The sequence below is a fragment of the Pezoporus wallicus genome, unplaced genomic scaffold, assembly GCF_028554395.1.
Source record: "Pezoporus wallicus isolate ANWC-B61680 ecotype Strahan unplaced genomic scaffold, APGP_CSIRO_Pwel_v1 scaffold_3294, whole genome shotgun sequence".
Lineage (NCBI taxonomy): Eukaryota > Metazoa > Chordata > Aves > Psittaciformes > Psittacidae > Pezoporus > Pezoporus wallicus.
Genome location: NW_026635478.1, coordinates 4,242,157 through 4,263,444, shown reverse-complemented (window position 1 = coordinate 4,263,444; position 21,288 = coordinate 4,242,157). Strand labels below are relative to the sequence as shown.

At 39.6% G+C, this 21,288-nt stretch overlaps 1 protein-coding gene across 1 annotated transcript; it reads right to left on the bottom strand.

The window, feature by feature from the left end:
• Positions 1–1,098: 1,098 nt before the first annotated feature.
• On the bottom strand, positions 1,099–20,958 carry NDUFA9 (NADH:ubiquinone oxidoreductase subunit A9). Its single transcript, XM_057426016.1, has 11 exons — positions 20,826–20,958; positions 16,497–16,667; positions 15,647–15,744; positions 15,364–15,455; positions 12,308–12,449; positions 11,114–11,216; positions 10,364–10,431; positions 10,132–10,208; positions 5,437–5,532; positions 3,389–3,455; positions 1,099–1,377 (listed from the first exon to the last, which is right to left on the bottom strand). Exons 1-11 carry the CDS (start codon positions 20,881–20,883, stop codon positions 1,207–1,209), a joined length of 1,143 nt encoding a protein of 380 aa, XP_057281999.1. The 5' UTR covers positions 20,884–20,958; the 3' UTR covers positions 1,099–1,206.
• Between the last annotated feature and the right edge of the window lie 330 nt (positions 20,959–21,288).

Here is a 21,288-nt window from a genome sequence, read left to right as displayed (position 1 = left end):
GTGAAGCTGTATTATAGCAGTTTTGCTAGACTGTATTACAAGTGATTTTATTTAATTACTACACTCAAGACCCCTAAAGAAATAGCATTGGAAAGATAAATAATGAGAAACCACACTGTAGTTTCTACAAGGTAGGAAGCAGAAATGCTGTGTAAAGCCAAGTACTGTGGAAAACCAAACTTGAGGCAGCTGAGCACTAATGTAACACTCCAGTTTACCTGTATTCCTACCTGATACGGAGCAGGCTGCATAAAGCAGACTTTTCATGGGCGTTCATCACCTGCATGTTCTCCATCTAATGGCTACCTGAATTAAGATCTTGTAGGAGTAGTCTGTGGTGCAAATGAAGACACTAGAAAAGCTGTGCTTTGAATGTGAAAACTCCAGCAACTTTTTTGATATGGAAACAAAAAGATTTGATCAAATTCAGGCAGAGATCTTCCTTTGATCTTAAAGTGATTGAAAATAGAGAGCAATGCTTCACCCTCTTACTGAAAGAAAGATGATGTCCGAGCACATTAAAGACTCAGGCATATAAAAAACAGTTAAGACTTCCTCATGAAAATATGGAAGAAATTACATTTTCTCATGTCTATGACAGGCAGCACATACAACTATCACAAGAGATCAAATGACACGTAATAACTTGTTTACATGTCTGACTGACACTTCTTGACCTTAAAAACAGCTTTTGCCATTTTGGTTGGTATATTCTACCCGGGCTGTGCTCAGTTCAGAAAACAAAGTTCAGAAGAGTCAAGAACCTAAAACCGGTCTTTATCTGAGAGCTCATAAACTGAATAGGTGGCAGTACCAGCAATCCCTGTTGGAAAGACCATATTCTAGGTGACATAGTCCTGAACTACAACGTTCTTCAAATCACTTGAGCACCTACTGAAGAAGAGTGACATGTTTACTTTGAGAGCCAAAGGAGAAACTGGCTCATGTTAAGACACATTCCCTCTAGTCCCAATCTTCAAAATATTTTAATGTTCAGCAGCTAAGCAACAATATGCAATTTATTTGCATGACCTTTTAAAGAGAAAAACTGCATTTCAGTGACAGACTTCCATAATTGAAAAGACAACACCAGTGAAATATAGTTTACGTGATTAATGTATTTTACTCAGTATGTACACAGTTCTCCAAACAAACTGGATCATAAAAGGCAGTTTAACAAGTGTCAAGAAACCACCTTATTAGCTGTTACACTGGACAGGTCTTAGCTGGTTTTGCTTCCTCTAGCTCAGCGTCCAACCAGCGGAATCTGCGGTGACGGCGCAGAACTTCAATGGCTTTGTGTTCTAGAGGCGTTGGTTCAATACCCAGGTCTTCCAAACCAGGAAGGTCAGGAAATTTCATGTCTGTTGTATGAAACTTTAAGAAGAAAGGGGGGGGGAGGGGGAAGAGGGAGGAAAGAAGAAAAAAAGTAACTGACTTGATGGAATAAACAGCATTACACCCAACACAATCAAGGGCACACTAAAAAAAAGTATTGTGTACTTACGCCTCCTATCACCTTTTTTCTTTTATGGAAACAAAGTAGTATAAATCCACAGTACTAGAAACATTTTAGTATGCCTCAAAACAATTTTCTACAAATGGCAGCCCTTGGGAGATTCTACTACAGTTTTAAGGCTGCTGGTTTAAGAATGCTTCCCCCAAGAAAGAACGCTGCAATACAACACACTGCTGCATCCTGTAGTAGATCTAATGACCTATTCAAACACAAATGTGGACTCAGCCAACTGTGTGTCAGTCCCAGTTCCTTGACTGCTTTTGGCTCAGTGTCTTCCTCCCGAAATACGAAAAGATTCAGTGTGGCCCCACAGAACTATGGCATAATTACACAAGGTATTGTGTACCAAATGTAATTCGACCGGAGACACAGATGTTCTGCATCCAGCAAAAAGTCTTTCAGGCTTCAGATTTAGATTCAGGAATAAATAGCAGTGAGATATCCAGAAAGTGTCTTCATTTTTTTTTTTTTCATTAGGTGCACACTATCAGGAAGATTACTGCATTGCAACCACAGAATCAAGCCAAACTTGTAAGTGCATATTTGAACTGCAATTATATACATTCTGCTTTGTCAAGAAAATGTACTTTGAATTATCACCTTTGGTAGGTTGTTTTTCTCTGTTCATGGTTTAGAACAGGGTCCTGTACAGAACAAATATTTAAGTCCATTACCATATTCACAACACATACGACCTACGTCTTAGAAAACAGGGATTTCTCTTATGCTGTTATTCCTTGAAAGGTCTTCAAAAGTCAACCACATCTAATTTTGTGTAGATTACTTAAGGATGAAAAGCTGTGAAAGAGGAACAATCAAGACACAGAAGTGACATGGAGAAACTCTCTTACACTACCAATGCTATAGCTAACTGCAGTAGTTTTAATGATTTGGATGAAACATATCTCTAGAAACTAAAGGCAGCTAGAAGGAAGGAGATGTTAGATCTACATCCTGGGTAAATACAGACAATAGAACTATGATGCCAACTCTCTCAAGTATGGGGGATGAGTCAGTGGTTTGGGGGGGCAGGGAATTACACTAGACTGTAAGTTTACCTCCTTTATTACACATACTATCCACAGCTTTCCACAATTATTTCCAAACAGAATAGGAAACCAGTTTATTTCACAGATGGAGAAATATAACACAGGAATTAATTGCTTATAGCTATTCAGTAAGCAGTGCTAAGCATAAGACTCAGTTCCCTGAGATTCATGGTAGTACTCTATCTCAAATTAATTTGGGGAAAATCAGGTCAAAATAAGTTATTAATACTGCAGCATCACAAAGACATTAGAGTTCCAACTCTGCAAAATAGTTGGGAGAGTACCTGCAACCTTCAGAGAGCAGCAAGCTCAGAGACTGTCAGAGTACATGACTATCTTTGCTAACTTACACATATGCCAACAGTTTTGACATTAATACTTGCTAAATCCTACTTTTTCCTCACTTGCGGTTGGTTTTTGCAAGTTATTCCTCCACCCCCACTTAGCACTGAGAAGTCAGGAATAAACATAAAGCTGCAACATGTTCACAAGAAATGCACTCTAGAATTTGAGCTGTATCCAGTATTGTCAATTCAGCTTGTTAAAAACATCATTATCTGGATGGTGTAAATTATTTTAATGCATCTAGAGGTACATAAACTCACTAGTTACATAAAAGTGGGGAGTACATTCATACATACATTTCACAGTATCCAAACAGTCTGAAAGTCTTTATAATCAAATTCTAGCCACTGAACTGAAATTCAACACCATATGACGTACACACATTTCAGCACTCTTTGAATGCAAAACTACAACTGCAAGTTACAAACACACAAAACATTTTCCAAGAAGAATTTGTGGATTGTCCTACACTTACCCGGTCCACTTTGTCTCGTGTTAACCACGGTTCAAACGGATTCATCTCAAAGAATCTTGCAATTAAACTGTCATTAGAAAGAGTATTACACAAGCATAGTCATTATCCAGATGCACAAAAGAAAACAAGAACTGGTAAAAATATTTCGCACTTAACAGACTGTGAGCAAGAGCGTGTTCTGTAGCTGTTCTCACAAGCTATTAATTCATTAGAGTAGTGAACGTGCCAGCCAGCAAGTTCTTACTTGTGCTTCTGGTAACTTCAACTGTTTGCTACTGAATTATTCGGTCTCCTTTTCCTTTGGAAGGGAATGGAGGAGCAGATATTTAAGTAAAAATGAGTGTTGCTGGGTAGGGAAAGTAAACCTCCATATCCAACTCCCCACACACCAGAGGGTTCAGTCTTGCCCCTGCCTTTCATCCAAACTCTGTTCCCTAGTAGTGTAGGCAGTAATCCAACTAGTCACAAAGTTTGAGTCAATGCCTCCATGAGAAAACATGCTTGCTGACAACCGAGTTAGTTAACAGCCGTACAAACAAAATGATGGAATCAGGAACAATCTGCATCTATTAAAAATTATGAGGATTAGTATATATTTGCAGTTTAGAGAAATTAAGTTTCTCTTGAAAGAAAGAGAATATGGCAGAGAAAGTAAAATAATGCTACAGCTCCTCCCCAGTGTCTTGGGACCAACAGTATTTATTCGAGATAGAATCTCTTTCTGGAGTGGTCACCTGGCAGATTAGGGTTACTAAGCTACTGCACAAAACTAGGCTTTCAGATGCACTCTTTTCTCAAAAATATGAAATACTACCTAGCTTAGCCCATTAACATGAACTTCAGCAAATGTGACTAAAACTAATAAGCAGCTCAACAGTAACTTTTTAATAAGCTGCTCTGTATCAGCTTAGCCACACTGAGGTGATGCCTCTACAGCCAGTTCAGATCAGACACAACAGTTTCAGATGTTCTAGCATTATTCATCATCAGTTACATGAATTATATTAGAGGAATGAGTCCTATTAGCTGATTGGTAGGAGGGTTCTTTTTTAGCTAGTGACTTTTTTAGCCTATTAGCTCTCATTGTACTGAAACTGAGGAAGACCAGCACCCCAAACATTAACACATCTCAACCATGCTGAGGTCAACTTCTGAAATGGCATTTACTATTTGAGGTAGGTCTTCAAAAGTATATGATTATGCCTTAAGGACTATATCCAGGCTGATTTATACTGCACATCTTCATGTGCTATTACTCAGTAGCTGCAATTGAGCATATAAGCTTCTATGTGGCCTCTGAGGCCAAAACGCACAGCTGCAGAAGCTCAGTGCATGTGAACAGAGCCTTCGCAATCCATCCACTGCAGTCAACTGAAGTGATGCTACACCTTTCCTTTCTTATCTCCCAATTCACTACCATCTTCTAAAGATGTTACTGCCCTTATATGGCAAACAGACAAAGAAATGCTTGCTCACAACTGCACTGCTCAAATTTCCAATCCAAGATCTCAATACAAACTTACTCCAACCTGGGCTCAAATCACTACAAAGGACTGAACTAGATGGTCAATCAATACCCATACCCACCTTTACCCCAACTCCGCTTCCAGGGCAGCAATGCTAACTAGACTGGAAGAACAGCCGACAGCAGCAATACCTTAAGCTGCTGCTGAAAAATCCGTCAGGGCTTATGGTCAGTAACATACACACAGATTTTCCCTGTGGTGTTACTATAAATTTGTTTAGTTTGTTACTGATTGTCCCAGCTTAGGACCTTTTGCTACTTGTTGACTCAGCAAAGCCATTCAGTAACTCTGGACTAAATAACTAAGCTTATTACAAGTATACATTTCACACACTAGCTCATCAAACACAGGCCTGTGCCTGAGCTGAAGACTCAAAGCTAGCTAACAAGTATCTAGAGAAAGCCAGTTTCTACAATCCTACCATGTTAAATAACAACTGGCAATATTAATTAACCAACAAAACAGACATTTATGCTTCCGTGGTGGATCCCAAGTTCTTAGAGAAAGAAGGGTCCCACTTACTGGTAGAGAGGACGTGGAAGCGGATACGGAATAAAGGTTCGAAAGGAAACCGCGTAGATGTATTCTACCATGTCGTACAGGAAATACCGGTTAGGTCTTAAAGAAAAAGCAACAAAAATTATAGGTAATTTAGGTGTACTTGAATACTTGCACCAACAGACAAAAATTTTAAAGCCCTCCACCCCCAAGCCTACCAAGGGCCTGCTTCCTTCAATCTAAACAATTTGACAGATACGTCATTTTCCTCACAAGAGACAGATTCTGGCTCTCCAGATTCTGTACTGTTTAAAATAAAGAACAATTAAGTTAGAAAAACATATAATCTGACATCAGCAATGGTAACAATGCAAGTCACAAACTGCAAAATTGTTTCATCACTGTATTTGAAAGCAAACTGCACAGAGGTCAAAGGAGGTGATCCTGCCCCTCTACACTGCTCTCTTGAGACCCCACTTGGAGCACTGTGCAGTTCTGGCGTCCCCAGTATAGAAGATGGAGCTGTTGGAGCAAGTGCAGAGGAGGAGCACAAGGATGATCAGGGGGCTCAAGCACCTCCCATATGAAGACAGGCTGAGAAAGTTGGAGCTGCTCAGCCTGGAGAAGAGAAGACTGCTTGGAGAACTCACAGCAGCCTTCCAGTATCTGAAGAGATGCTGGGGACGGACTCTTCATCAGGGCTGTAGTGACAGGATAAGGAGCAACGGGTTTAAACTTAAACAGGGGAAGGTCAGGTTACATATAGGGAAGAAGCTCTTCCCTGTCAGGGTGGTGAGGCACTGGAACAGGTTGCCCAAAGAAGTGGTAAATGCCCCAGCCCTGGAAGTGTTCAAGGTCAGGTTGGACATGGTCTAGTGTGTGGCGTTCCTGTGCATGGCAGGGAGTTGGAACCAGATGATCTTAAGGTCCTTTCTAACCCAAACCCCAAACAATTCTATGAGTCTATGTATTCTACCATGTCATACAGGAGGTGTTGGTTAGGTCTGAAAGGCTGGTACCCAGGAAGCACTGGGAAGGGGTAGCTTATGTGGAGAGGTCGGGGCTGCCCCATGCTGGGGACAGCCAGCTCCAACAGACCCACCAGAGGGCACAGCTGAGCCCCTCAGACAAGAGGTGGCACCTCTGGGAAAATGTATTTAAGGAAGGACAAAAATGCCACAAAGGCCCAGAGAAGTGAGAAAAGGAAGCGTGATAAACAGCCCTGCAGACATCAAGGTGAGAGCAGGCACCTAAGCAGAGATTCCCATGCAGCTCATGAAGAGTCCATGCTAAAGCAGGTTTTTCTTGAAGGGCTGCAGCCTGTGAAAAGGCCCAGGCTGGAGCTGGGGGAAAGTGTGAAGAAGTTGGAACAACAGGAAGGAACTGTTATGGACTGACTACATAACCTGCTGTTGCCCATAACCCTGCGCTGCACAGGGTGAGGGGGTAGAAGATTCAAGAATGAAGGACTGAAGTTGAGCCTGGGGAAAGGGTGGAGGAAGGGAGGTAGTGTTGGTTTACTATTTTTTTTAATTTATTTTACACTATTCAAATCTATTTAAATTGGCAAGAGATAAAATTAAGTTTTCTCAACTTGAATGTGTTCGGCCCATGACATAAGTGGGAAGCAACCTCCCCCTTTCTTTATCTCAACCCATACATCTTTCATGCAATTTTCTCCCACTGTCCTGTTTAGGAGGAGAAGGGAGTAGCTGAGTGGGCATCTGGCTGCTGGCCAAGGCTAACCCACCACAGTTACACTGAATAAAGTGTGTTCTTAGTGAAAACTAAGAATGAGAGAACTGTAGAATCAGCTAGGTTGGAAAAGACCTTTAATATCAAGTCCAACCGTCACGCCAGGACTGCCAAGGCCACCACTAAACCATATCACTGAGGACCTCATCTACACAGTCTGTGAACACTTCCAAGGACGGTGATTCTACCACCTCCCTCAGCAACCTGTTCCACTGCCTGAGCACCCTTTGGGAAGAAATTGTTCCTAATATCCAATCTAAATGTCCCCTTGTGCATCTTGAGGCTGTTACCTTCTGTCCTATCACTTGTTACTTGGGAGAAGAGATAGACCACCACCTCACTACAACCTCCTTTTAGGCAGCTGTAGAGAGCAATAAGGTCCCCCCTGAACCTTCTCTTCTCCAGACTAAACAACCACAATTCCCTCAGCCATTCCCCATCACATTTGTGCTCCAGACCCTTCAACAGATTCATTGCCCTTCTCTGGACCCGCTCCAGCACCTCAATGTCTCTTCTGTAGTGAGGGGCCCAGAACTGAACTCAGGATTCAAGGTGTGGCCTCACCAGTGCTGAGTACAGGGGGATGCTCACTGCCCTGGCCCTGCTGGCCACACCAGTGCTGATACAGGCCAGGATGCCACTGGCCTTCTTGGCTGCCTGGGCACAACTGGCTCATGTTCAGCTCTGAAAGTCAGCACTTCCAGGTCCTTTTGTGCTAGAGTATGACTTACATATGCAAAACTTCACACAGCCCAAAAATCCAAGCCTATGATACAAAGAACACGAATTACAGTTTGATAAACCCAAGATCTCAGAGATATCAAGGTCTGAGGTTGCATGCATGGAAAATGACATGTACTTCAAAAAGAACAGCAGTACTAATGACCACAAACAGAATTTGTTGATAAACACTGGAAAAAAACAGAAACCCAAATTACTGCTACTTGAGCTTGTAAAAGCAAATTAGGAAAAAAACTTTGTAATGGATACACTTAAAGGTAGGTCAGCATATTTGGCATAATTCAAAAGAATTCAACACTTGAAACTTTGTATGAGCTTCATACAGGCGGCTGGATTACTGGCTGACATATAAGAATATACATTATAGCCAAATGTAAAAATGTGAAAATAAACATACATACTGTTTGTTCCTTTACAAATCAGCAAACATCAACAATACAACTTCACCAAGAATAGAACTTCACACGAAAGTTTCATTACATTACCCACAATACTAGCAGATAGCAAGCTCTAGCGAGCATTAACATTCAAGGCAGAAGGCTTAATGAGTGGAGGAAGCAAAACCAGTGCCACAAAGGAAAGAGGGGAACAGGTAAAAAACCACTAGCTGCCACAGTTAAAACTCTATTCCACCACATAGCAGGAAGGAAAAAAAAACCCACCCAGAACATACAGATTTAGTCAAGGGTTATGCTGCAGAGTTCCTTTGGTTTTCTAACACTGATTTGGATCTTTGGTTTAGACCAAAGTCTTTTCAGTCACTGCTATGTGCCTGAAATTGTATTCCTTGCAGTGACAGTCTGGCATCCTCGTTTGAATTCCTGCCTCCGAAACCTGGTAACTGAACTCCTGGCCTTCAGTAAATTGCCAAAATATAAGACTTGAAAACTGCAAGAATACATACAAAGTTTAGGCAACCGCCCTCCCACTTGGCTGCAAACAGTGCTTTGTTTTGTGTGCAGTTCTCAATTTCTCCTGCAGTTGGTGCAGTTGTTTTTGTGAGACAAAGATGAACCTAAAAGCAGGCGCCTCTCCTTCCTTTTGTGGCAGGCAGCTTTGGATACATATTGACCCATCTTCAAGTTGCCCCAAGAGATACCATAGTCACTCAAATAAGTATATTCATCACAGTTTGCGGTTTTGCCTTAGTTGTGTCTGACACCTACATATGTATTCTCTTTGATAAAAAATTAGGTTTGAATGGCTGTAGCATTCCCCTTGTTTCCACTTGTCCTTTAATGTGACACTTCGTATCATCCCTGTGATTTGAAAGCAACCTCAAGTTCCTTAACCTCGTTGTTATTGTCCCTTCCAGACCATTGGTAGCTTCTTTCTCTTATTTTGCTAGTTTCTAAGCAGAAGCTCCTCAGCATGATCCAAAAGAATCTGAAGACCTGCTTGGTGCCTCTTCCAGAGCATACAGTATACCTAGCATAGCTACCAGGATAACATCTTCCTCAACAGCTCAGTGACAGCACTGAAGAAAGTGAAATCACATGAGTAAAAACACAGACCAGCAATGATCTCTGCTTTACAGGAATAAAGAGCTGTCACTGCAACAGTGTCACAAAACAGAAAAAAAAACCCACAATCTCAGATAAGCCTTTTGCAAAATCAGATACTAGGCACATTTTCAGTGTATAAGCGGGAGAACACAGAGATACGCATGCAATAGAAAAGTTCAGCATCATTTACACCTTGACTAATTAGCAACTGTTTATCAATAAAGCTAATGCTCCTTTTACCACATATGTTAGATGAAGACCAGTTTCAGTGCTTATGTTAGAGCATCAAAACATGGACCCATTACCTTGGCATCTGCCATGTTGTTTATTCTTAATGCTAATGACCTATTCTGACTTGGAGCTTGCGTACACAAAAATATTCCAAGAGATCCACTGTCTCTATCTGTTCTAATTCCAGGTGGCTTCCACACAACTTTAGCATAATTTTCTCCAAATCCACGTTGTCTAGCGTGTTTCCCAAGACTGCCTATTTCTTTGTGTGCATGTACATAACATTAAATGCAGTGGGGCCCAAACTAGGATTTTCAGAGTACTCACAATAACAGCTTGAGTCATTTTTCCTCCCAAAAAGGAGGTGGAATTTATTGTAGCTCAAACTGTGTGCATGGATGGAGAAATTAAATGTACTGTGCAGCATGCCAAAAAATGACACCAAAAAGAAGTACTTCAGTTAATTAGAATCAGAAAAGTAACCTACCCAGCCAAGGCATATGTTTTTCCTTTAGCATCAGGATCCTTAATTGTGTTAATAATTGCCCTTGCTACATCAACCACCTGTAAGAAACAAATTCAGACAATTACCAATAGAAAACAGGAATGCATGCACACACTCCTCTTTCAGAAGTGATTTACAGGGGGAAAAGTCAGAAAACCCAACACACATGCACACACAAAAGATTTGGGATTGTTTTGATTTATTCAAAACTTACATATACTGGTTGCTTCACTGTTTTTTTTCCCAGAGAAATAAGAGGCACACCACCAAACCAGCGCATGTCTGACAGAAAGACACATACATAACTTGAGAACAAAATCAGAACTCTTTCAGGTAAATAACCAATACATTTTGCACTACACCCGAGTGTTCATCTATTCTGAACACTGAGTTAGCCGTTTTAAAAACATAAACTTGGGAAGAATTACCATCCAATTCCAGTAGCACTGTTTTCAACACAGTTTTCTCAACAACAATGGCTGTATTTACTGTTTACTTACAGTGATTCAGACATATCTCAACTTTGCAAGATAGAAGCAGATTACATTCTATCCTGTCTAGCAATTTTGTCGGTGATACATCAGAATCATTACTGGTGCTTCTGAGCCAAGAACAGCTCAGGCTGATTTTTACATTTGAGCATTATACCATCTTGAAAAATTACTTTTAGGGATAACTATTTTGAGGGTTAAGATGACCAGATCTTAGCTCAGACCAAAGACAGAAAACAAAACTAAGAAAAACCACCCAAGAAACAAATAGCAAAGACTAACTAGACTCAGAAAGAATTCAGTCATGAGGTAAAAATTTATTATGTTTCCTATTACACACCTTCAGCTAATAAATACAGTATACTTCTGATAAAAACATACCTCTCTGCTTCTCAAAAGCAAATCACATTTTCCCTCTGTACTCTATAGGCAGGTATACTAATCGTACATGGTTTTACGATTTCAATACATACTTGCGTAATGATTGAGAAATCGGTCCTCCCTCCCAAACATCTCAGACGGTTTCAAAATTATAGCATCTGGAAATTCTTCCCTCACTGCTTTCTCTCCAACAGCCTATCATTCAATTAAAATGAATACATTCATTAGATCCACTCTGAACAGACAAGAATGCCTTTTCAGAACATGATGCATCCTGACTACAGCACTGAAAGAAATTATACCATCAGTAGCTCAAAAATTATTTTTATCTGGCCATTTGATCTTTGAGATGCTATGCTAAAGGTCTCACAGAACATCCCAAAAGTCCCATCAACATGTAGATCATTTCTTGTACTCAAAATATAACACAGCCTCACCAGTGAAGTGACACAAATTTAAATTCAAAAAGAAAGAAGCCTAACCTAAATACTTTTCTTGCTTATATTAGATCAGAGCTTGGAAGAAAACAAAAGGTTTACATAAGCCCTACTACATTATAAGAACACTCCAAGAACTGCTTAAGTACAGTATGAAATTTCAGTGGCAGCTGTCTACTTTCCAATAGGTATGGTAATTACACTGAAGCTTACCTATACTATAGAGTTGTTACACGCTGAGAGCTACCAAATTTTAACTGTGTTGTTTTTTTAAAATGTTTAGAATGAAGACAAGGCAGAATACAATAAGCTCAAGCAAAACAAAAAATGTGGGACAACAGTTCTATTAAAAAGATAAAAATCAATAATAAAAAATTATACCACCTAATAGGGAAAAAAAAAAGATACCAAAACTATAATCATGATATTCATCTGTCTCTGCACCACTCTTTTTGGCATCAACTACTTACTTTGCTAGGTCATTCCAGCCTTAAGTTGTTTAGGCCTGATATCTGATCCCAAACCATCAAACTCGTTCCTCTTTCTTAATGACAACAACTTTAGATGCAAAGATATTCAAGGACAGAAGAAAGGGTTTTCAGTAATACACGATCTATTTCCCTTCAAAGTACATGAAGTACTAAGGGGGATTTCTAGCTCTGATAATCACAGTAACTCAGAAATTCCTCAGCTGCAGAAAACATTCCATAGTAAATTCATTCCCCAATTTCCTTTGAACAGACCCAGCAGGAATAGATGGGGGGGGGGGGGACGGGGGACGGGACCAACAGAAAAAAAAAAAAAAAAGGCATCTCTTGGAAAATATATTCAAAAGGATTCCAGACTTACTTTATTCCTGAGGTATTTGGAAGGACTCTTCATGCTAGCATTCAGGTGAGAGATATGAATAAACGTCTTCACACCAGCTTCCCTACTTATCTGCGCAATAGTTCTAGGAATATTTACAAATTCATCTTCAAAACTGAAGTTTCTAAATCAAGACAAAAACCAAATTTTACTTTAATAGCAATTATGGTATTACTTGAATATATTTCAAAAAACCTATCTTGATGCTCACTGTTTCTAAGAAGGTTTCCTTTCATGAGGGACTCTTCAGGTAACAAAAACTAGAAACCAGTGAATTGCAAAGGTAAGCTTCAATTACAGCTTCAGTACTGTCTGCTTTTTCACCTGCTAACATTAAATCAATATGAAAAATCCTCTTGCCCACTTGTCTCTGACAAACAGAAAGCTCTTTCCAAGTGAAAGCAGGTTTGTTTTGTTTTTTTAGAGAACTGCTGCATCTTGAAATCTGAGCAAAGCTGTCTTTTTATACCTGCTCTGTTCAAAATTTGACCTGATTTGATGCACTCAAATACTCTACAAAGGAGCTCAGAAATTCTTAGCAGCCTTAGTTTGGTCAGATGTACTGCAGAAGTAGACAAAACCAGACCACAGAATACACAGGTGCTTATGTAAATTGAAAATTTTACACTGACAGAACAATTAGAACCACTTCATAGCAGCTGTAAGGGACTTCAAGGAGAAACATGAAGAAAGAATGACTTCACTAACTTTATGCCATTCAAGGGGCCTAAAGTGGGGGGTTCAACTATTAATCTAGTTTGGCATCTGATCAAGAACAATACAGAAGCTCTGTCTCTAAGCAGAACTAACACTATAGGCTGGCAACAATCCCAAAATTGTTTCCAACTATCCCAAGACTGCAAGAAAGAGAATTAACTTCTCACGTCTTTATATTGTCCTTGTAAGCACCCTGCTCCATCCTTTCCATTTTCTTTGGGTAACAAACATCTTGTCCAAATGCCTCTCTCTCTGTCCTTATCTACTCCCACAGCTCTTCAGATCCCACTGGAGTCTAAAGAAAGCCTTAAAAATAAAAAGTTATTTTTGACCCTTCAATAACTAATCTGATCCTGGGAACCATCACTCCTGTTCCACACACAAAAATAGATTTTAGAAACATACAAGAACAAACAACATCCCTCCTGTAACTATGGAGTTTTCAAACAACATAGTATACACAGATGAGACTGTAAACTAATACTAGGCAAGGACGAAAGTATTTAATGGCAGACTTCACTTTTTTTGACTGATCTCTACTTCTAATCTTACCTTTTTCATAGACTTTGGGATGATAACAATATTTAGTCTGACCTTGTGTTTAACAGAGCACAGAATTTATATCAGGGTTCCAGCACTACCACTGATACCAAGATATATAAAATAACTTAAGAACATATGTGCAATACAGTGGTAAGGTATGGAACATCCAAAAGCCTTTAACATGTACAAAGATTCCTTGCATTTGAATCTACTGAAACTGACCAGAGTGACAAATCTGGGGGATTTTTAACTAGAATGAAACTTTTTGCTGTTGTCGCCACACTTCCTTTCAATAAGAAAGGAAACCTCCCTTACACAAATCATACTTTTTACGCAAATCCAGACATTTTAAAGGGGCCAGTACACAAGAAACACTTAGCTGAAAGACAAACAGATACCACAGTGTCCTTGGGCCAACTGTACAGGCTTTCTTTTCTTTCCTCACTTCCACATTAGAAAGAAACGTCTCCTCTTTTGACAGCAATTAGCATTTGAACCCTTACATTCGTAATTCAGCAACAGCGCAAACAATCTTGGCAAGCTGTTTTGTATATTTTTACCTTTACCTCAAAGAAGAAGATACCAAAAGTTAAAAAAAACTTGTCAGATGCACAAGACTTAATTTAGGTTTGGTGGGCTTTTCCCAAAATAAGCTTTGTTATAGACTCTAACAGTGGGACAAGGAGCTAAGTGACTATCAGAAAAAAAAAACAGTTCTACAAACTTGAATGCAAAATCAAAGCATCTCCCAGAATTATGTATATTTCACTAGATGAGAAACAGCTGAAACAGCGAGTCTGTTGGCAAGCACATATTTTAGGGAAAATAACTGTACACTATGAGACTACTAATTCTATTAATACAATTTGACTATTAATTCTACAATTTGAACATCAAATGACTTCACAAAAAAAAAAGAGCAGCAAAGGCATTAGACTTGTAAATGTAGATGAAACTGATGTCTGCACTTGTTTCTGTCTACTACAACAGCAAAATTATGTACCCTATAAAGGCAAATCACACAACTAATGACATTTTGTCTGGCAGTTCTGAACAAGGCTTTACACAAAGTAGATATAATTGCATGCACACACGAAAAAATCCCAAATGCACATGAGGCTATTACAGGTATTTTCAACCTAAAACAAACACAGGATTTTTTTATGGATCTCAAAAAGGAACTATTTTAAAAAATTATTTAAAAAAAAAATGCTTATGTAGCTAATAGTGTTTGTGCCAAAATTCTAGCAAGGAATTACGTTATTAATCTTAGAGAGTCTTAATTAGCTATTCCTGTTTATTAACATTTGCCAGAGAATAGGAAAAAACTTGATCACAGCTTATTCTAGTAGGCTACAATTCTTCACTATGCCAAAGTGACAGGATGAAAGTCCACTTCTGTAATAATGTAAATATGAGCTGACAGAAACTAGTGAGCCTCTGTCAGCCATAGGAAGGCATCCATTAAACATCTGTAAGGTGTATGAAAACAGCACATAGAACTCTCTGGCAGAACAAAAGCTGTAGGCCAAAAAATTATAGAAAGAATGCACTTTTCAAAAGCAGATCATAACCAGGACTTTAGTTAATAATTTAAAGAAATAGAAGAACTTTTATATAAAAATTTTCAGTTTTGCCTTTCCATAAAAGCCAAGTATAATGTCAGAGTCACGGCATACTGTATACATGCTGGAAAATGCGGTTACAATGTCCAATACCTGGTGTAAATCTATCTATAGGGTGGGGAAAAAAAAAAAAAAAAAAAAATGGAAAATTACTTTGTTTCCCACTCCTTTCCAACAAGATTAATGACCACATTGCTGTGTTCCACGGCTCTTCGGATAGAGTCTTTGTCCTTACAGTCCCACTCCTGTAACCAGAGCATCAAATGGGAAAAAGATGAGATAATGTGTAAATAGGCATAATCAAAGAAAGCTCTTTCACACCATTTCCATTTAGAGGCTAAACAATAGCTGGAGTTCTGACTTTAAGAATGATTAACAGATTTCCTTGTATAGCAATGGTATTGTATTTGATCTAAAGCCAAAGCAAAAGGCTTACCAAGAAGAGAAGTTGCCCCAGGTCACCCATGGGCCGCAGATACATGAGGTCATACTGATCACAGCGATAGGGGATGATTACTTGAGATCCAATGCGACCTAAACATTCACAAAATAAAGTCTGACTTATCCTAAACAACTACATAACTTTAAGTAGATGAACTCCTGAATACACAAAACTTCCTTTTTCCCTGGCAGTAAAACACAACACAGATATCTTGAATAGCTATCTGCACAGCTAAAAGTAGAACAGAAGTAAATGTTTGAACCTACATCACTGGAATTCTTAAGCAAGGACACACTTGAGTATTTGGGCTTGTAAGACAAAATAGAGAAGCATGTATTAAGCTTGTTAACAACAACAAAAATCAGAGCATGTGCTATAAATATATTACAATACCTAAAAATGTGTCACATCTAAGGGCATTTGCATTTTTTAAGTTGTATGGAAAGGGGAAAGAAAAAAAGCAATAATTGTTATCTAAAACTTGAATTCAAATGGGTTATTTCAAAGAATCCCAAATTCCTAGAATGTCCTAATAAGGCCAAAACAGAAAAAGTCAAATATGTGTTGTACCTCTCCTCAGAAACAGTTGACTCAGAAATAGTACTTGAAGGAGAATAACTTATTTTAACAACTTTAATGGTTGTTCTAAAGCTTCTAGATTTCCTAGATTAAAACAGTTTTCACTAATTGCCCTATCTTGACACTTTAGTAGACCAAACACTACAGAAGCATCACACTCTTAAGATCCAAAGTGCCAGAGATTTCTAGCAACCCTGCAACCTGAAGAAAAATTAGAGGGTTTTTTGTTTGTTTTTTTTTAATTAGTACTCCTGGGGAACATTACCTAAATGATTGACAACATATCGTCCTAGGAAACCTGTAGCCCCAAAGACAGTGGCCACAATGCCACTAACAGATGATCGTCCACTTCTTCCATGAGGGATCAATGCATGATGAACTCGGCGGTTCTGCTGCAACACAGATGGTGCTGCAGCTAGCACAGAAATGCCAGGGCCTACAACACAAAACGGAAGAGAGCATGTGACATAAGCTAAAAGTTAGCAGTGTCAAACTACAGTTAATGTTATTTCTCTTGTTACAGATCCATTTTCTCTAATCTCCCTCAGCAACATTTCCCATGTCAAGACTCCTGAGAGGCTATTTCAGAGACATCTGGATAGGTCAGAGGACAGCAGCCTTGAGGGAGCTGTTGGTAAAGACCAAACTAAGATATACAAAAGGAGCAGACTAAGGCTATTGGTTCCTAAACAGTAAATAAAGCTTTACTAGCTAGAATTAGTACTTGATGTACAAGGTGAAGTACAGAGGTTAAGCAAATAAAGAATACTTGCTACAGGCAGGTCCCACCCAAGTACATCCACATCCTACTCCCAGATCTCAGAACTGAAAGACAAAAAACTCAGCATCACTCCAGATGCAGTTAACCAGACTTTTCATCTCAGTCTAAATATATCAGACCCAAATGCTGGAAGAAGCAGCAACCCTCCTGTATCATAGCTCTGAGTGAAGGGAAATGAAGAGAAGAGATTCAAAGAGACAGATTCATGATGCAAAGAGTACTGCCTTAAAGCTGTTCCTTTTCTCAAGAAGCTATGAAAACATGAAAGCCATGAAAATATGACATCACTAGAATATTCACAGAAATTGACAAGGTCACTCCAATAGGGATTTTGAAAAGAAGAAACATATGTCCTCTCCAACCACATTACCTAAAAGCAAGAAACAAACTGCTAGTAAAAGATTTCAGAAATTAGAAGTGTTTTAGTGTAATTACATGTGCATGCTCACAGGAAGAAAGGAACAGATGAAAGACAGAGTGCATGAACACACTACAGACATCTGACTGTTGACAAGAGATCATAAGAGCTGTCATTGGAAAACCAGCCTGAGGATATAACAGAAATTAAGTAACTGACCTTCCAACTCTTAGTAAGTCATGGTCATAAGCATTTTTTGGAGAAAGATAAGCAAGTTTAATCTCACAGAAATCCAAGTGTCAAGAACCATAATGAAAACAAGATTAGTGTTTGATATCAGAATGACAGATGCATTAAGGAACAAAATAAAATCCCACTTGTACACTGAAGGAGTACGTTTTATTCCAATATGGTTAGGTGTTACCAGTTGCACTGTGGCACTGGTGTAGCCAAGATGAAAAGGACCAGTGATGTCTGAACATACATTACAGTTCATTAGATCAGCTGATATAATTCAAACCAGAAAATTCAGCAAGATTTCAGTGCCTGAAGGTGTTTCTCCATCTAAAAGTCTGTCTATCCCTCTTCTCTCTATAACTCACAAATTAGAATAATAAAAGAAACCACATCCCAATTTTGTCCTGAAAGGTAGCTTGACACTCACTTAGCTAGAGCAATCACACATATTGTACTTACCAAATTAATATATTATGCCTAGAAAATATACTTTAATACTACCAATACAAACTTCAAGTAGGTATATGACTTCCTAAAAACAGTTCCTACAAAACAGAGGTAAGCTCAGGAACAGTTAAACTGGGCATGGTATCTGTCTTAAAAGTGGCAGATATGCAGGTCCTATCCATTACTGAAGCAGAGACCTTGAGATTAACTATGAGAAAAAAAAAAAAAAGCAAAATATACACCATGATAAGCACCCACTAAGAAAAAAAAAAAAATTAAATCACACCATTTGTCAAAGATGTGCTGGAGTCTAAAGAAAGTACACACTCTGTGGCATCCAATTAATGTCTGAAAACCTAACATGCAGTTTTAAAAGTGACACAATATGTTCATATTAAACTTTAGAATACCTCAAAGCAAAATTTTAAGGAACGTGCCAACTCATCACTGCCACACTGACCATGCATCTTCACATTCTGCTTTATCTATCATCATCTATCATTAATTTAACACTGCCCTCAAAAATCCTTGTGTATAATTCTGAGGAATGGCAGTGAAGGTGAAGCAGTCATTTCACTGGATTTCCAATACAGCATATATTAAAACGCATTATCACACTGTGCTCACTATGTAATCTGACACAGGCTACAAAAACATACAGCCCATACCCTAGGTTTTCACCAGTTCAAAACTCCTGGAGAGGAGGGTTGCTTTTTATCTTTTTAAATGACAACAACAGAAAATGCATGCAAGTGAAATCACTAGTGCATACTGAATACTCTGTACAGAATAAAGCCTGTAGCTATGTAACAGGTACCTGGACAGTGAAAATTAACCAAGCTCAGTACAAGCGCAATCATAAAGGATAACACTGAGGAAGAGAGTTGAATGGTCTTGTTACCTTCATTCTTGTAGTGTTCTAACAACTAGGATTTTGTTACTTTTTTAGGAAAAGCAGACTCATGGAAAAATGTTCTTTATAACCACCAGCAGCATTCCTTCAAGTATGCAAAAAGCTACATGGTATGCCGAGATACTGAAGAAGCGAGTTTGATGACCCATACTCCTCAGTACTTTGTTTACATATTCTCTTTCTAAAGGTTTGTAAAAAAAATAAAATAAAAATTATACAATATTGACATCAAAATTCATATTTACAGAATTAACACTATCACTGTTACTTCTAGATAGGAACACATTTCAGTTCCTACAATATAAAACCTAAAAGCAACAAGATTTCAGTCCACTGTGAATACCTGTTGAAAAAAGCATTATTAAACCAATCAGCCTACATGAGAACGATTAAAAAGTTAATCTGAAAAAAAATTTAATGTCTTTCAACTACTTTGCAGTTTCTTTGCTGTTATTTCTGCAAAATAATATTGGTGACTGGCTCTTCATGATGCTATCACTGCCACACTAACAAATAACTCCCAATTAGTTTTGTATTCTCCCACCTTTTTGCATATACCTGTTGTTGTTTGCTTTATACTGTAACACCTTTAATAGTATACACCTCTTCTTGTTCCAAAACTGCACAAGATCTGTCACAAATTGACACCACAATATATGGCCACATGCCAAATGACTACTATTTTATGTTTTAAAAATAGGTTTAAAGGTATCTATGAGACTCAAAGAAAGCAGGCTACAGATCTTCACACTGATTTGTGAGTAAAGGACCTTCCACATGGTGTGGAAGCCTATCAAAATGCACATTGAGTAACTCACGGCTTAACATAGCCATATAGCTTTCACAGCCCATGTTGACACCTTCAGACTGAGCAGCACCGCTTAAAGCTCTGTGCTCCTGTATAACACTGACTTGTACCAGGATTCCTTCCCAGAATAGTACAGTAGGATTTCTTCACAAAACAGAATCTATTTGTCACTGAAAGTTTACTTTTACAATCCATATTTGAAGCTTATGAACACTCGCCTGAATTAAATCTCAAATATCCACAGTAAACCAGAAAAATCTTTTTCTTGAAAAGACACATCTCTCCAATCTAAAGTATGTTAAAGTCCTTCCTCACCTTTATCAACCTACAAAACCTGTTTGTCATCTCCCACTTTGTTCAACAGAGGAGCATGTGCTGAATCAATTTAACTATAAATCATAGAATCACAGACTGGTTTGGGTTGGAAAGGACATTAAGATCATCAAGTTCCAAGCCCCTGCTGTGAGCAGGGACACCTCACCCTAGACCATGTCATACGAGACTCTGTCCAACCTGGCCTTGAACACTGCCAGGGATGGTGCATTCACTACTGCTTTGGGCAACCTGTTCCAGTGCCTCACCACACTCACGGGAAAGTTCTGTTTTGGCATCAAAGGCCAAAATACAAGATTTAATATAAGTCTGCTACTTGAGCATGCTTACAAACCATGGCCAAAATGTCAAGGTCACCAAAAAAATCATAAAAGGAACTTACACTTTTAACCAATGGGGCATTTCATTTGCTGAAATTTAACAGTTCCGATAACACAACTTACTGTACAGCTTACACTGTACAGCTTGTGCCAATCCTACCTTTGGGCTGTAAACTCCAGCTCCCTAAAGAAAAGGAAGGCAGAAACCCGACCTTTCTGCCGCAAACAGTTGTATCAGCCAGCTGCTTTTCAGACGCTGCCCTGTGAGCTCCTCGCCCCGCTCTACACCGAGAGCAGACGTGTAGAGCGAGCAAGCGGCTGGCGTAGTGACACCCAGGCACGGAGCGCAAGGGCAGCCTAGCCCGCGGCACAGGCCCTCGGCAGCGGTGACACTCACCTGCCCTTGGCAACAAGAGGCTGCGAGGAGCCCGAGCGCAGAGAGACACGGCCGCCATCTTGCTTTACCCACCTCCCCTCACGCCGACGGCAGACGGATAGGGACAAACCTCGCCAGTGCGCCTGTAGTTCTCCGGGAGGCGGGAGTGCGCATGCGCGGGCACGTCCGCCAGAGTGCGGAGGCGTGTCGCGGGGGTGGGCTGGGGTTCGTTGGGGCTCGCTGGGGTTTCCCTCTCCGGCGGTTGCGCTATGTCCTCGGCCGGCCCCGCCGAACAGGAGTGCTATCAGCCGTACCCCCGATTGCTGGGCTGGGGCTAAGCCGGCCCGTAAGGGACGGGGGGGGGGTTGTTCGGGGGCGGGATGTGGTGTGGTGAGTGTAATGTGGGCGCGGCTGGGGAGGGATGCTTGAGGTAGACTGCTCTGGAGAGTGGGATGGAAGCACTTCGAGAGAGGGATTTCGGGGG

Bases quoted from the DNA above. Each gene is read 5' to 3' on its own strand.
- NDUFA9 (XM_057426016.1), bottom strand. From the start codon at position 20,883: ATGGCGGCCGTGTCTCTCTGCGCTCGGGCTCCTCGCAGCCTCTTGTTG. The intron at 12,450-15,363 runs GTAATTTTCCAT...GTCTTGATTTAG, and splicing joins GGAAAGGAGTGGGAAACAAA to AAACTTCAGTTTTGAAGATG. The intron at 1,378-3,388 runs GTAAGTGTAGGA...TTCTTCTTAAAG, and splicing joins CACGAGACAAAGTGGACCGG to TTTCATACAACAGACATGAA.